This window comes from Arvicola amphibius, chromosome 4 (genome assembly GCF_903992535.2).
Source record: "Arvicola amphibius chromosome 4, mArvAmp1.2, whole genome shotgun sequence".
NCBI lineage: Eukaryota > Metazoa > Chordata > Mammalia > Rodentia > Cricetidae > Arvicola > Arvicola amphibius.
In genome coordinates, this window is record NC_052050.1 from 55,792,416 (window position 1) to 55,804,269 (window position 11,854).

An 11,854-nucleotide genomic window follows, 5' to 3' on the forward strand; every position below is an offset into this window, starting at 1 on the left:
TAATGGTTTTATATTGCATAACCATTTTCCAGCACTATTCCAAGAGCTTTTATAAATCCATCTATACCCTTGCAAAAATGAATAAGGCAGGGATTAATATCCCACTTCAAAGAGAAAGCACAGAGGATCAAGAAGCTAGGAATAGGAAGGGCCTAGTTTTTATCACCATGTACTTTCTTCAATACACAACTGATACCTAACCAGTTGTGAAAAATAAAATAGACCCAACATTTAGCTGGGCATAGTGAAGTATGTCTGTAATCCCAACACTGAGGAGATGGGGCCTGAGGATTAAGAGTCAGGGGGCAGCCATACAAAACAAAGACAAAAGGCAAACTGAGGAGGTGGAGAGGAACTCAAGAGTAGACAACTGGTCTACCATATGCAAGGCCCTGGCTTCCATCTCTTGAACAGACACACATTTGTGTATAGACACAGTCACATATACACATGCACAATCTTGCCCACTCTCTACTCCCTCCAAAAATGGTTTTCACATAAAGTCTTGTTCTCAAAGTCTGACCCAAGACCAGCGGCATAAATATCCTCCTGGGATTCTCATAAATGGAATACCTGGTCCCCACCCCAGATCTTCTGAAGGGAAACTCCAGGGTGGACCCATGATCTGCGTCTTCCATCAAGCTCTTCAGTGAGCTGCTATCTGTTTAGGTTTGAGGAAGAGCACACAGTAGAAGAAGCCAGAACGGCTGTCAACTGTTGCAGTTTACCGTTAGACTTATGTCTAAGCCCAGGCAGACACCAGTTTTCCAAAAAACTGAAACCGGCTAAGATGGGGTTGGAGAGCTGTGGGTTAGGTGATTTTACCATTGCATTAAGAAAAGCATTTGCATGACTGTGGCCATGAAAAACAGGGAAGATATGGTCTTCACTACAGGGGTTCCATGTGTGTTTATTTTTTCATTGTAGTGGTGTGAAATGATATGCATTCCATACGCATCATACTTGAATTAATTTTTGACTCTCAGGTTAGTGATAGCTGTCAGTCATTTCTGTTGGGCAGCAGGAATGGCCTCTAGGTCTAGTCTGGTCTGTGGTCATGGAAATGGCTAATGGCTGATGTTCCATGCAGGCCTTGTAACTCATCTGGCTTGTTCCACAAGTTAGGTGTATTCCCTGTGGTTTTGAATTCATGCTATTTTCACCTTAGGATGGACTTATTAGGAGATAACTTTTTAAAAAAAAAAAAAAAAAAAGATTTGTTAAAATCACGCAAAATTGGTTTAAATCAGAAGCAAGAGAGAAATCGCAAAGATGTATTTAAAAAGAAATGGATATATACTGTAAAGTTCCACATGCGTACCCCATATCCCAAAGCTCCCTAAATAGCAAATACAAATACACTGTGAGCACACCTCACCCGGACACTGCTCTAATGGAGCCCTTGTTCCTTTAGGTGTCCGAGTTACGACAACAGCTTCGAATACGAGGCTTGCCGGTGTCAGGCACCAAGACAGCACTGGTGGACAGGCTTCGACCCTTCCAGGATTGTGCTGGCAACCCTGTGCCCAACTTCGGGGACATCACGACTGTCACTTTTCCTGTCACACCCAATGCCTTGCCCAGTTATCAGTCCTCCCCATCGGGCTTCTATCACTTCGGCAGCACGAGCTCCAGCCCACCCATTTCCCCTGCTTCATCGGACCTGTCGGCCGCAGGCTCCCTGCCAGACACCTTCACTGATGCGTCACCTGGTTTCGGCCTGCATGCGTCCCCAGTGCCCGCCTGCACCGACGAGAGCCTGTTGAGCAGCCTGAATGGGGGTTCTGGCCCCTCGGAGCCCGATGGGCTGGACTCAGAGAAGGACAAGATGCTGGTAGAGAAGCAAAAGGTGATCAACCAGCTCACTTGGAAACTGCGGCAGGAACAGCGGCAGGTGGAGGAGCTGAGGATGCAGCTGCAGAAGCAGAAGAGCAGCTGCAGCGACCAAAAGCCACTGCCCTTCCTGGCCACCACCATCAAGCAGGAAGATGTCTCTAGCTGTCCCTTTGCAGCCCAACAAGTGTCTGGGAAGGGACAGGGCCACAGCTCTGATAGTCCCCCTCCAGCCTGCGAGGCTGCTCAGCTGCTGCCCCACTGTGTGGAATCCTCAGGTCAAACCCATGTACTCTCGTCCACATTTCTCAGCCCCCAGTGCTCCCCTCAGCACTCGCCCCTGGGGACCCTGAAGAGCCCCCAGCACATCAGCCTGCCCCCCTCACCCAACAACCCTTACTTCCTGCCTGCCTCCTCTGGGTCGCAGAGAGAGAGCCATGGGGTCTCCTCACCTAGCAACAGCCAAGGGTGTGCACAGGTAAGCAAGCATGTTTGACCTTGCCACAGGGTGTCTCAGGAGGTGGAAGAGGGACTCCCACCACTAGAGAGCTGGGAAAGGTTTCCCAGCTGCAGCAGCACCTCACTGACTCTACCGTCCTTGAGCCTTCACAACCAGTCTTTGCAACGTAGGTTGGCAAACTTGCTCTACAAAGGTTTAGAAGGCAAATGTCTGGAAATCATAGCTTCTAGGACAAACTCCTCAGCTTTGCCCTTGTAGCAAATAAGCATCCACAGACAATTTGGAATAAAGCATACATTTCCAATATAAAGTTATCTACAAAATCAGGTCCCAAGCAACACTGAGCTCATGGTCTATTATTTGCTGATTAATGTTCTCAAAAATGCTCAAAAATTAATATCAACCCTTATCGTAGCCCAAATCGTTTTATCAAGAGAGTCAAAAGGAAGTTGGGCATGGTGGTACCTGCCTGGAATTCCAGCACTCTGGAAGCTGAGGCAAGGGATTGCTGTGAGTTTGAGGTTATCTTAGGCTATATCCTAAGACCACATTTTGGGGCATGAGGTGGGTTGGGGGAGACAGAAAGACAGCCTGTATGTAAGAAAGCACTTCCCCTTCTCTTACATTCTCATCAAATATTTATTGAGACCTACGATGTGTCACACTCTACCTCAGGAGAAAAACCCTATACCCCTGTGGGAAGACAGGCTATGGGCAGTGAGGAGAAAGATGGCCCATCTTGTAGAGAAAGTAGAGAAGGGCTGGTTGTGGGAGAAGCCTGGAAGTTTGCAATCTCCACTAAAGGGGCCAGGCATGTTGCAGAAAAACCTTGAAAGAGGTACAGGAGGGACCATTGTTAAGATTTTAGATGAAGGGATGGAAGAAGCATCAGGTGAAAGTTTTCTGGGATTCAAACCTAAGTAGAATGCCAAAGGATCAGAAAGAAGGCCAGTGTGTATCTGAGTCAGAATAAGAAAAGAGCTATAGAAGAATGGGAATGACAGTTCAAAGACTACACCCAACGTGATTAGCAAAGACTTTTCTTGTGTCCATGAAACAAACGGATTATTAGGAAAGCATATAGAAGACTATTGAAGAAGAAAAATCACATTGTCAAAAGATTATAAAATCTAAGACGATGGTCCACATTGGGTACCTGCCAGTTAAAGTATTAAAAGCCATGAGCAGAAGCCATCTTGTCTACTGTCACTGCAACCCTGTGACTCCAGTTCAGTGCTTTTGTTTACCATTGAGAAAAATGAGATCCTGGAAGATGGAACTCACTGCCTAGAATGCCAACATTAGTTGATTTTAAAGTTCACAATGAAATACCGCTACTCTGAGGGTGTGCAGCATGACGAGAGTTAATGAGAGTGAATGTCACAACCTTACCTGAACAGGACGTTAGCATCAGTGGTACCCACTCCTGAAAGAATATACTGGGATACCTAATCAGCACCATTCCTAAACATCCATTGCATGTACAGTATCCTAGGCAACAAAGGTAAAAAATAGCCCTTGGGCCATAGCTTGAGCCATGATTTTCCATTTTAAGGATATCAATGCTTATTGGGGAGGAATAAGATGGTACAATAATTTATTGTTTACAAAGACTACAGGATAGTAGCAGTTTCATGCAGAACAGATAACAGGACTGATTTATGACATTAAATCACGTGGCACAGAATGGGTGGGTAGGCGTAAAGTGCTGATAGAGTCCTGGAAGGCTTTGTGACCGACCAGTTTGCACTTCACAGGTAGCTCTAAAAAGGAGAAGGCTAGGTCAGGAGTTCAGTAGACTTGTCTTTTGTCTGTGAAGATGAAGAGGTTTTGGAAAGTCTAAATAGAAAACAGATACTCCGTGTGAATAAGATAGGTAGGTAAAATGTTTAAGGCATGGTTCCAGGAAAATTTAGGTTTGTAGAACTAGGTAATGCCTTTGGTCATAGAGAGTCTTGAACTCTTACACAGGTGAGGTGTGTGGAGTCTATGCTATGGATATTTGAGAGCTAGTGCAAGTTTGTAATCCATCGGTGGCACATGCAAAACCAGGTTTTAGATATAGTCATCTGCTAAGAGAATCCTTGAAGCTTTGTAAATATCAGAAACCTGGGGGCAGAAGACAGAGGTGAGGAGGGTCAGCTAAAGCCACTCTCAAGTATGTTGATCGTTCTTTAATTTGCCACGTGTGTCTTTCTACAGACCTCAGGGGCACACGAAAGCCATCCTCCTAGCTTCTCCCCACCGTCCTCCAGCCTCCATCAGCCTTTCTCTGGTACCCAAGCAGACAGCAGTCACAGTGCTGGGCTCAACCCTTGTCCCAAAAGCCCTGTTATCCATCCAAAGGTCAGTACCAGAGAAGCTTCTGGGAGAGTAGAATTGAAATGGGAGCACAGTAGAGAATAGTGTTGGAGACAGAGATGGGTACATAACAGATTAATGTTTAAAAAAAATGGAAAAGTGGTGTCCAGAGCCAAGTCTCTGTAGAGAAGATAAGAGATAGTGCTTGTAATCTGATAAAAGGAATGGGGAGACAAAGAGTCAGGATGTGGGGAGTTCCCAGCGCAAAGAGAGTGATGGAACAACTTGGACAAAAGGTGGACACGCCATAACTGAGCCCCAAACCTCATGTCAGCAAAGGGAAAGAAACCCTCACAGGCTAGGCACCTTTAGAAGACCACACTCACAGTAACTGTGTAAAAATGACCCAGTTTGGAATGAATTGTTCTGAAAATACCTGGGTTAAAGAACTTCTTTATTTTGGCCTGAGCTCATGTCCAATATCAAATGATGCAACTGATAGGTATGGGAGCGCACGCCTTTCATATCCCAGCACTCCGGAGGCAGAGGCAGGCGTGTCTCTGTAAGGGTTTAAGGCCAATTTGATCTACATAGTGAGTTGTAGGATATCCAGGATTACATTATGAGACCCTAGAAGGGGGGGGGGAAGGAAGGAAAAGAGAAAAGAAAAAGGAAAAAGACAAAAAGAAAAGAAGAGGGTACACTTTAGGGGTGGAAATCAATCAGTGAGTTTCACGCTAAGATTCCGTTAACAAATCCACAATGGCACAAACTGGTGTTAACCTATTAGTGCTGTTTGCTTTCTCCGCATCACGGGCTTTCATTATTACTACTTAGCAGTTTTTTTCAATGTAGTCTGTGGTTTCTAGAACACAAGCATTGTTCCTTGAGACGTACTGAATGTTGTTCTCTGGATTTTATCCACTTGCAGATGACTGGCTTGCAATCTTCTGACAAGGTGGGGCCAAAGTTTTCAGTTCCATCCCCAACTTTTTCCAAGTCAAGTTCAGTGGTTTCCGAGATAACCCAGCCCCCATCCTATGAGGATGCAGTAAAGCAGGTAACCGCATGGTTAGCTCTATATGGTTCAATAAATGGACTCAGTAAGCAGAACTTTGCAGTATGAAGCACTGTATGTTTGGTGGATTCCGATATTGAGTGGGCTCAGTCCCTACCTAATAGAGTGAACAAAGTGTGTCCATATGACCTGAAGACAGGGTTGTACGGTTGGCTCCAAGTCAGGATAGCTCTGTTGATGACTTTTCTACCTTATGGCATTATAAAATGTTATGCATTCAATCCACTTGCATTTTGAATTTGGGCTTTATTGCAAGTTGGTAGCATGTGGTAGGTACAGTGTTCTGCATGCTGGGCAGCCAAGGTGAGCCACAGTCCCTGATCAACTGCCCAAACACAAGAGAAACCAGGTGCTCTACAGCATGCTGTGTTGCTGAGCTTGGGTGTGTAGTGGACTGTGTGAGCACAATGCATTTTGGTCTATGATGATATCAGTTTATCACTTTACCTGTGCATTACCCTTTGGTAAACTGAGGACCATTTGTAACATCTGAGTATTCAGGGAGAGCAGGCTGAGCAGGCATTCACAAGGCCTGGCCTTACTCCGTCACCTGCCACTGTCACTCAGGTTGGATACACATTCAACTTCTCTTCAAGAAAATAAAAGTATTTACTCTGTAAGGATTACTGATACTCTTGCACTCACCTCATTGTTTGGTAACATGGTAGGTGCTCGAATATGAGAGCAATTGTCAAGACTACATTCTCCTCATTTCTTAGCTTTAAAACTCAATGACCTTGAAACAGTATTGATGGCTGTTGAACCTAAGTAAGAGATACAGGGAGATTCATTGACTCCAACACTTATATTTATGTTTTGAAAATACTCCAGAATTTAAAAAGTAAGAAAAAGGAAAACATGGGTGATCTTAGTCAGCCCTCTGCGAGTGCATCCTAGCAGCCATGACTTAAACACACTAGGGAAACAAGTCCTGAAAGTCCCTACGCACACCCCTTGAACTTGTGTGATGTTGAATCCATCCAGATGGAAGGGTTGTCTGTCTTGTCCTGAGCCAGCTTCTAGCCATTTCACAGGTCCTCTGCCTCTCCAGCATTTGCATGGGTGTATCAAGAGTCAAGTCTCACGTGCTGTGTTAGGCATGTCACTTCCATTTGTATGGAGCATACACCCCTTCTTCTTGTCACCGGTCCCAAAGCCACACAGCACAGTAGATATTTTCACAGCATTTACACTGTATTAGGCAGCAAACTCCAGAGATGACTTGCAAGACAGGGAGACAGGAGTAGGTTCTATGCAAAAACTAAACCGTTTTATAGACTAGACAGGAGCACCTGAAGATTTTGGAACCCAAGGGTGAGTGCTCCTAGAAATTAGCCTCCTAGGATACTGAAGGACGAGTAGTTCAAGTAGTTTCATTTTAATTATGATATCAAATAATCATATCTATGTACTAAACCCAGAACAGAGCATCGTTATCATGTGCTGCCTGCTGTCCAGTCTCCTGACGTCAAACCCAAGGCAGTAAGGTTTTGCCAAAGATGTCATGCTTTAGGCTTTCCCATTTCTGAAAACTTCAGGGGAAGTTAGACTGTGCTTAACCATTCAGATGAGCAGAGACGAGGGCAGACTCACAGGTTCTGAACGCAAGATGAACCAAGAAAATTGAAGCCGACGTCCTGGGCTACGTCCATAGCAGCCAGGCAAAGGTGGGCACAAGTGAGAAAGAAATGTGTATTAAGATGAGAAAGGGATGTGTATTAAGATGAGAAAGGGATGTGTATTAAGATGAGAAAGGGATGTGTATTAAGATGAGAAAGGGATGTGTATTAAGATGCCTCCTCCTGGGATGGAAGCTCCCTTGTGAGGCCAGGCTCACATTTCCCATCCCCCTCATTCTTGTTTGTTGTGTTGGACTATCTAGTTCAGTGGATTATCTGAAAACAATTTACACTAACATTTTTGATCAAACATGGACCAAAGCCCTTTAGTAGGTCGAACTAAGCTCTTAACAATATTATTCACTAAAGCCAGAAGTAGAAATAGCCCAAGTGCCCATCAGCAGGCAAATGAAAAACAAACAAAAAAAACTACAGAACACCATTTGGTCCAAGACCAAAAGTAGTCAAATTTATGGAGGCAGAAAGGAGAATAGTGATGATTGGCATTGGCAAAGGGTTATTGGGAGGTGTTGCTTCATGTGTATAGAGTTTTAGTTTTGTAGATTAAAAGAGTTATGTGGGTACATAGCATTGATGGAAAAAGTGAATGTATAGTTAAAATAACAAAGCTTATAAGTTTTATGCTATGCTCTATTTTACTATGCTTTTTTGAATCCTTAAGCAAGCCAAGTCCAAAGCCCTACAGCTCTGCTTCTACTGTCTCCATACCGACATGGCCACCTCCTAACCTCTCTGCTCTCTTTTTGGCTAATTTGAAACAGCAAATGACTCGGAGTCAGCAGATGGATGAACTCCTGGATGTCCTCATTGAAAGTGGAGGTAAGATTGCCTTGCCCACTGTCCATCAGGATCCTTTCTACCTGTGGACTCTCTAAGACATGGCCTCTTAGGACCACACTAAGTCAGGTACACCGGCGGTCTGCTGATAGAGTCCATTCCTCTGAGCTTCAGGTGTGCCTTGTAAGCAGAGAAGAGAACCCCAGTGGATGGTTTCTCACCACCTTTATCCTGGGGATGCTCTGCATGTCGCTTTTCAGCCCATCCCTGTCTCTGGAAAGTGTGGTTTGTTATTCCACCGCTTTTCTGCAGGTCTAGTCCCTGTCTTCTCGATTACAAGAAGAAAGAAATAACTACGGAAACAGGGAAAGCTTTGACTCACTACTCAGGCTGAAATTCAGCCAGCTATCGTTCACCGGATGCCCCCTTCGTGCTTAAATGTTACCCCACTTAGCAATAAAAGTAACCACCGTGTCCCTCAACCCATTCATTCATTTATTTAAGGAATATCACAGAATGTCTGCCTAGAATTTGAAAACACACAAAGGAACCAGAGGTCTGAAGGAGAATGTGTGAAGGTCAGACAAGAACATGGGGTTGAACTCTTCAGCAGCAGCACTTGAAGTTTAAAGGAGGCAGTCAATGACTCAGAGAGAGAATGCCAGACATAATGCTAAATCAGCTCTCCACCAGATAATTCTGTGGAATGCAGCCTGGCAAGGGAGATGGACGGTGAGCAAGAGAACCAGTGTTTCTTATCATAACAAGGAGGCCAGGAGAGAAGAGCACAGGTGTGTCTTTGTATTGAAGTTTTGTAAAGGAAGATGACTCCTCTGCCAGGTACTCCTTCTTCTTACTGAAGTATGTGGCCAGGAGGCAGAGCAGTGAGGACACAGAAGGGAGTGTGGGAGAGTCTAGGAAAAGGATAGCCATGGGTAGTCATGAATGAGATGAGTTTCAAAGAGAAATGCAAGATCGTAAGGCAGAATTAAGTGCAAGTAGAAGGTTGGATGCCATCAACGGAAAGTAAACCCAGCCAGCTCAGTGGAATCGTTGTTCTCATTCTACATCCAGGTGATTTGGAGCAGGCTAATAGAAACTGCATGGGGGCTTATCAGGCTGGAGGATTTTGCTAAGCTGGGAGAGAAGGGCACAAATGTGGGAATGACCGTAACAGTGGGCCATAGAAAATGATCCAAACAAGGAAAGAAGTGATGTGGGCGTTACTGCCATGCAATGGTCAATAGCACACCAGTAGATAAGGTACCTAAGAATGTCTTAGAAATAACTGACTCGGAAAACTTCATAAACAAGGTAGAGACGGGAAAGGAGAAGGACAGAGAGTGGGAGATCCTGCTTAAGATAGAGTTCTTGGAAGGATGGGCTATGCAAGGACAAGGCTCAAGGTATCAGCCAGAGTGGGGAGGCCGTCATCGCTGGAGTAGATAGGAAGGACAAGGAACTGGGAGGCCAGCATGAGCAGTGTGTGACTTCTGTGAATACTACAGTCTTTGAAATAAGAAACACTGGCCTGGCAAAATGGCAGTGAACTAGGGGATGGTTCCCAAAAGATGGAGAGGTGTGATCTACAGGTCTAAATTAGGGAAATGGGCTGTCCTAAAAACCACTGAGGAGTGGTTAGAAGTGGGGGGGGGGGCATCAACATAAAAACAGCTGTGGGAAGACACTCATCCCTCCTTTGCAGAGAGTATGACAGAGATACAGTGTCCTCCAATACAGCTAGTGGTAGCCAAGGGGGTAAGTATCCAGCAGAGAATAGTTTGATCCTAACAGAGTGGAGGTCCCAAGGTGGAGCTATTTGGGACACTGTAAGAAAGAAGAAATGGAGAGACAACAGAGGTAGGGGTGAGCCCAGGGCTAAGTGCTGAGCAGGAAAGCATGGCCATCTTCTGGGCTTTCTATAGAGAATCTCATTTATCCCAAAGACTCATCATGTGGCCTGGCTGTGTTTTACCAACAGAAATGCCTGCTGATGCCAGGGAAGATCATTCTTGTCTTCAAAAAGTCCCAAAGATACCTGGGTCCTCCTGCAGTCCTACCACCATCCTCCCCAAGTCCTCAGCTCCCTTTGAACAGGCATCTTCGGGAGGTCAAATCTCCTTTGACCACTATGCCACTGACAGCGATGAACACCTAGAAGTCTTACTGAATTCTCACAGCCCCATGGGAAAAGTGAGCGACGTCACCCTCCTCAAGATCGGAAACGAGGAGACTCCTTTTGATGGAATCATGGATGGCTTCCCAGGGAAGGCTGCCGAAGACCTCTTCAGCGCTCACGAGCTCTTGCCTGGACCCCTCTCCCCGATGCCTCCGCAGTTATCACCCTCATCAGTGGACAGCAGTGGCCTGCAGCTGAGCTTCACAGAATCTCCCTGGGAAACAATGGAATGGCTGGATCTTACTCCACCAAACTCCACGCCAAGCTTCGGCAACCTCACCACCAGTGGCCCCAGCATATTCAACATCGATTTCCTGGATGTCACAGATCTCAATTTGAATTCCCCCATGGACCTCCACTTACACCAGTGGTAAACACTTGAGGAACAAGGGCTAAGGGAGCTTGATAGAGATTCCATGGGGAAAGCACACAACCAGAAACACTTGTGTGATCCAAAAGATGAAAGGGAAAAAATGGGGAGGGGGGGAAAAACAGCGATGGAGATTTTTGTGACAGTCAACCAGAACAAATAGGAGGCATTCATTAAAATATGTCTAATGTAATTCCTACCAGCATTCAGTAACTGATGAAAATTTCAGCAATGCACTCCAAATTGTGCTTTCTCAGATTAACAATGCCAAAAATGTCCTTCACTGCCTTGTCTCAGACCAGAATTTTTCTAGCCCACAGTTTGTCCCAGGCACTACTGGGACATAAGTTCACACGATAGTTCGTCTCAGGCATTACTGAGGCATAAGCTCATGCTGTTGGCTTTTGTTATGAATTTACTAAACATTCTATGGAAGGAAAATACAGCCTCCAGGGAGGGCAGGGAAGCCAGTTCCTCAGAGGTTCTGGAAGCCATGCCATGGTGAAGGCAACTTCCTACTTGTCCAACATCTGTCTGTCAGAAGAGCAGGGCCAATTTCAGCCGATAGAGTCCTTAAGACAAAAGAAAGGGACAAAACCAATCCATTCCAAAAAAAGCAAAAGCAACTCAGTGCCCCTCAAGCCCCAGATTGTCCCACTGGACTGGTGGTCACTGACAACAGCTAACTAGCATTGCCCAGAGAATCCATTCAGAACATGTCACTTTTTAACCAGTCATCCAATTGTTTCTGCCATCTCTATGATTGTCAGCAGTTTATAGAAGTGAGAAGCTTGAATCAAAAGAACTTCATGCTGTGGCTCTCAAATATAACTACCTCTAGTTCCAAAGACTAGAAGTAAGACCTTCAGAAAGGCAACTGGAGGCCCAGGAAGTCACACTGGGGCAAGTTAGAATTGGAGAACAATGTCATGTCACATTCCAGGAAAGAAACACCATGGATTCTTATTATAGAACTAATAAGCAGGGCCAACTCCTCTCCCTCCTTCTTTTTTTCTTATTATGGACAGAGGAAGCCTCAATTCATCCTCTTCTAACTACTTTTCTTTCAAGGTATCGATCTGTAACTATTCTTTTGGAGTTGATAATCTCCATCTACCTATCTATCTATCTATCTATCTATCCATCCATCCATCATCCATCCATCCATCCATCTATCTATGTATCTATCTATCTATGTATCTATCTATCTATATCT

General features: G+C 45.0%; 1 protein-coding gene across 3 annotated transcripts in view; it reads left to right on the forward strand.

Annotated features, from left to right (window-relative positions):
- Myocd (myocardin) overlaps positions 1 to 10,642 on the forward strand; it is a 60,772-nt gene extending 50,130 nt beyond the window's left edge. For 2 of the 3 annotated variants that reach the window (XM_038327896.1, XM_038327897.1), the window contains 4 exons: positions 1,415 to 2,311; positions 5,526 to 5,654; positions 8,074 to 8,131; positions 10,071 to 10,642. In XM_038327896.1, coding sequence (XP_038183824.1) covers positions 1,415 to 2,311; positions 5,526 to 5,654; positions 8,074 to 8,131; positions 10,071 to 10,642 — 1,656 coding nt within the window. Of the gene's footprint in view, positions 1 to 1,414; positions 2,312 to 4,495; positions 4,640 to 5,525; positions 5,655 to 8,073; positions 8,132 to 10,070 lie in introns of all 3 variants that reach the window. The other variant, XM_038327895.1, reaches the window with a different exon arrangement.
- Positions 10,643 to 11,854: the final 1,212 nt, after the last annotated feature.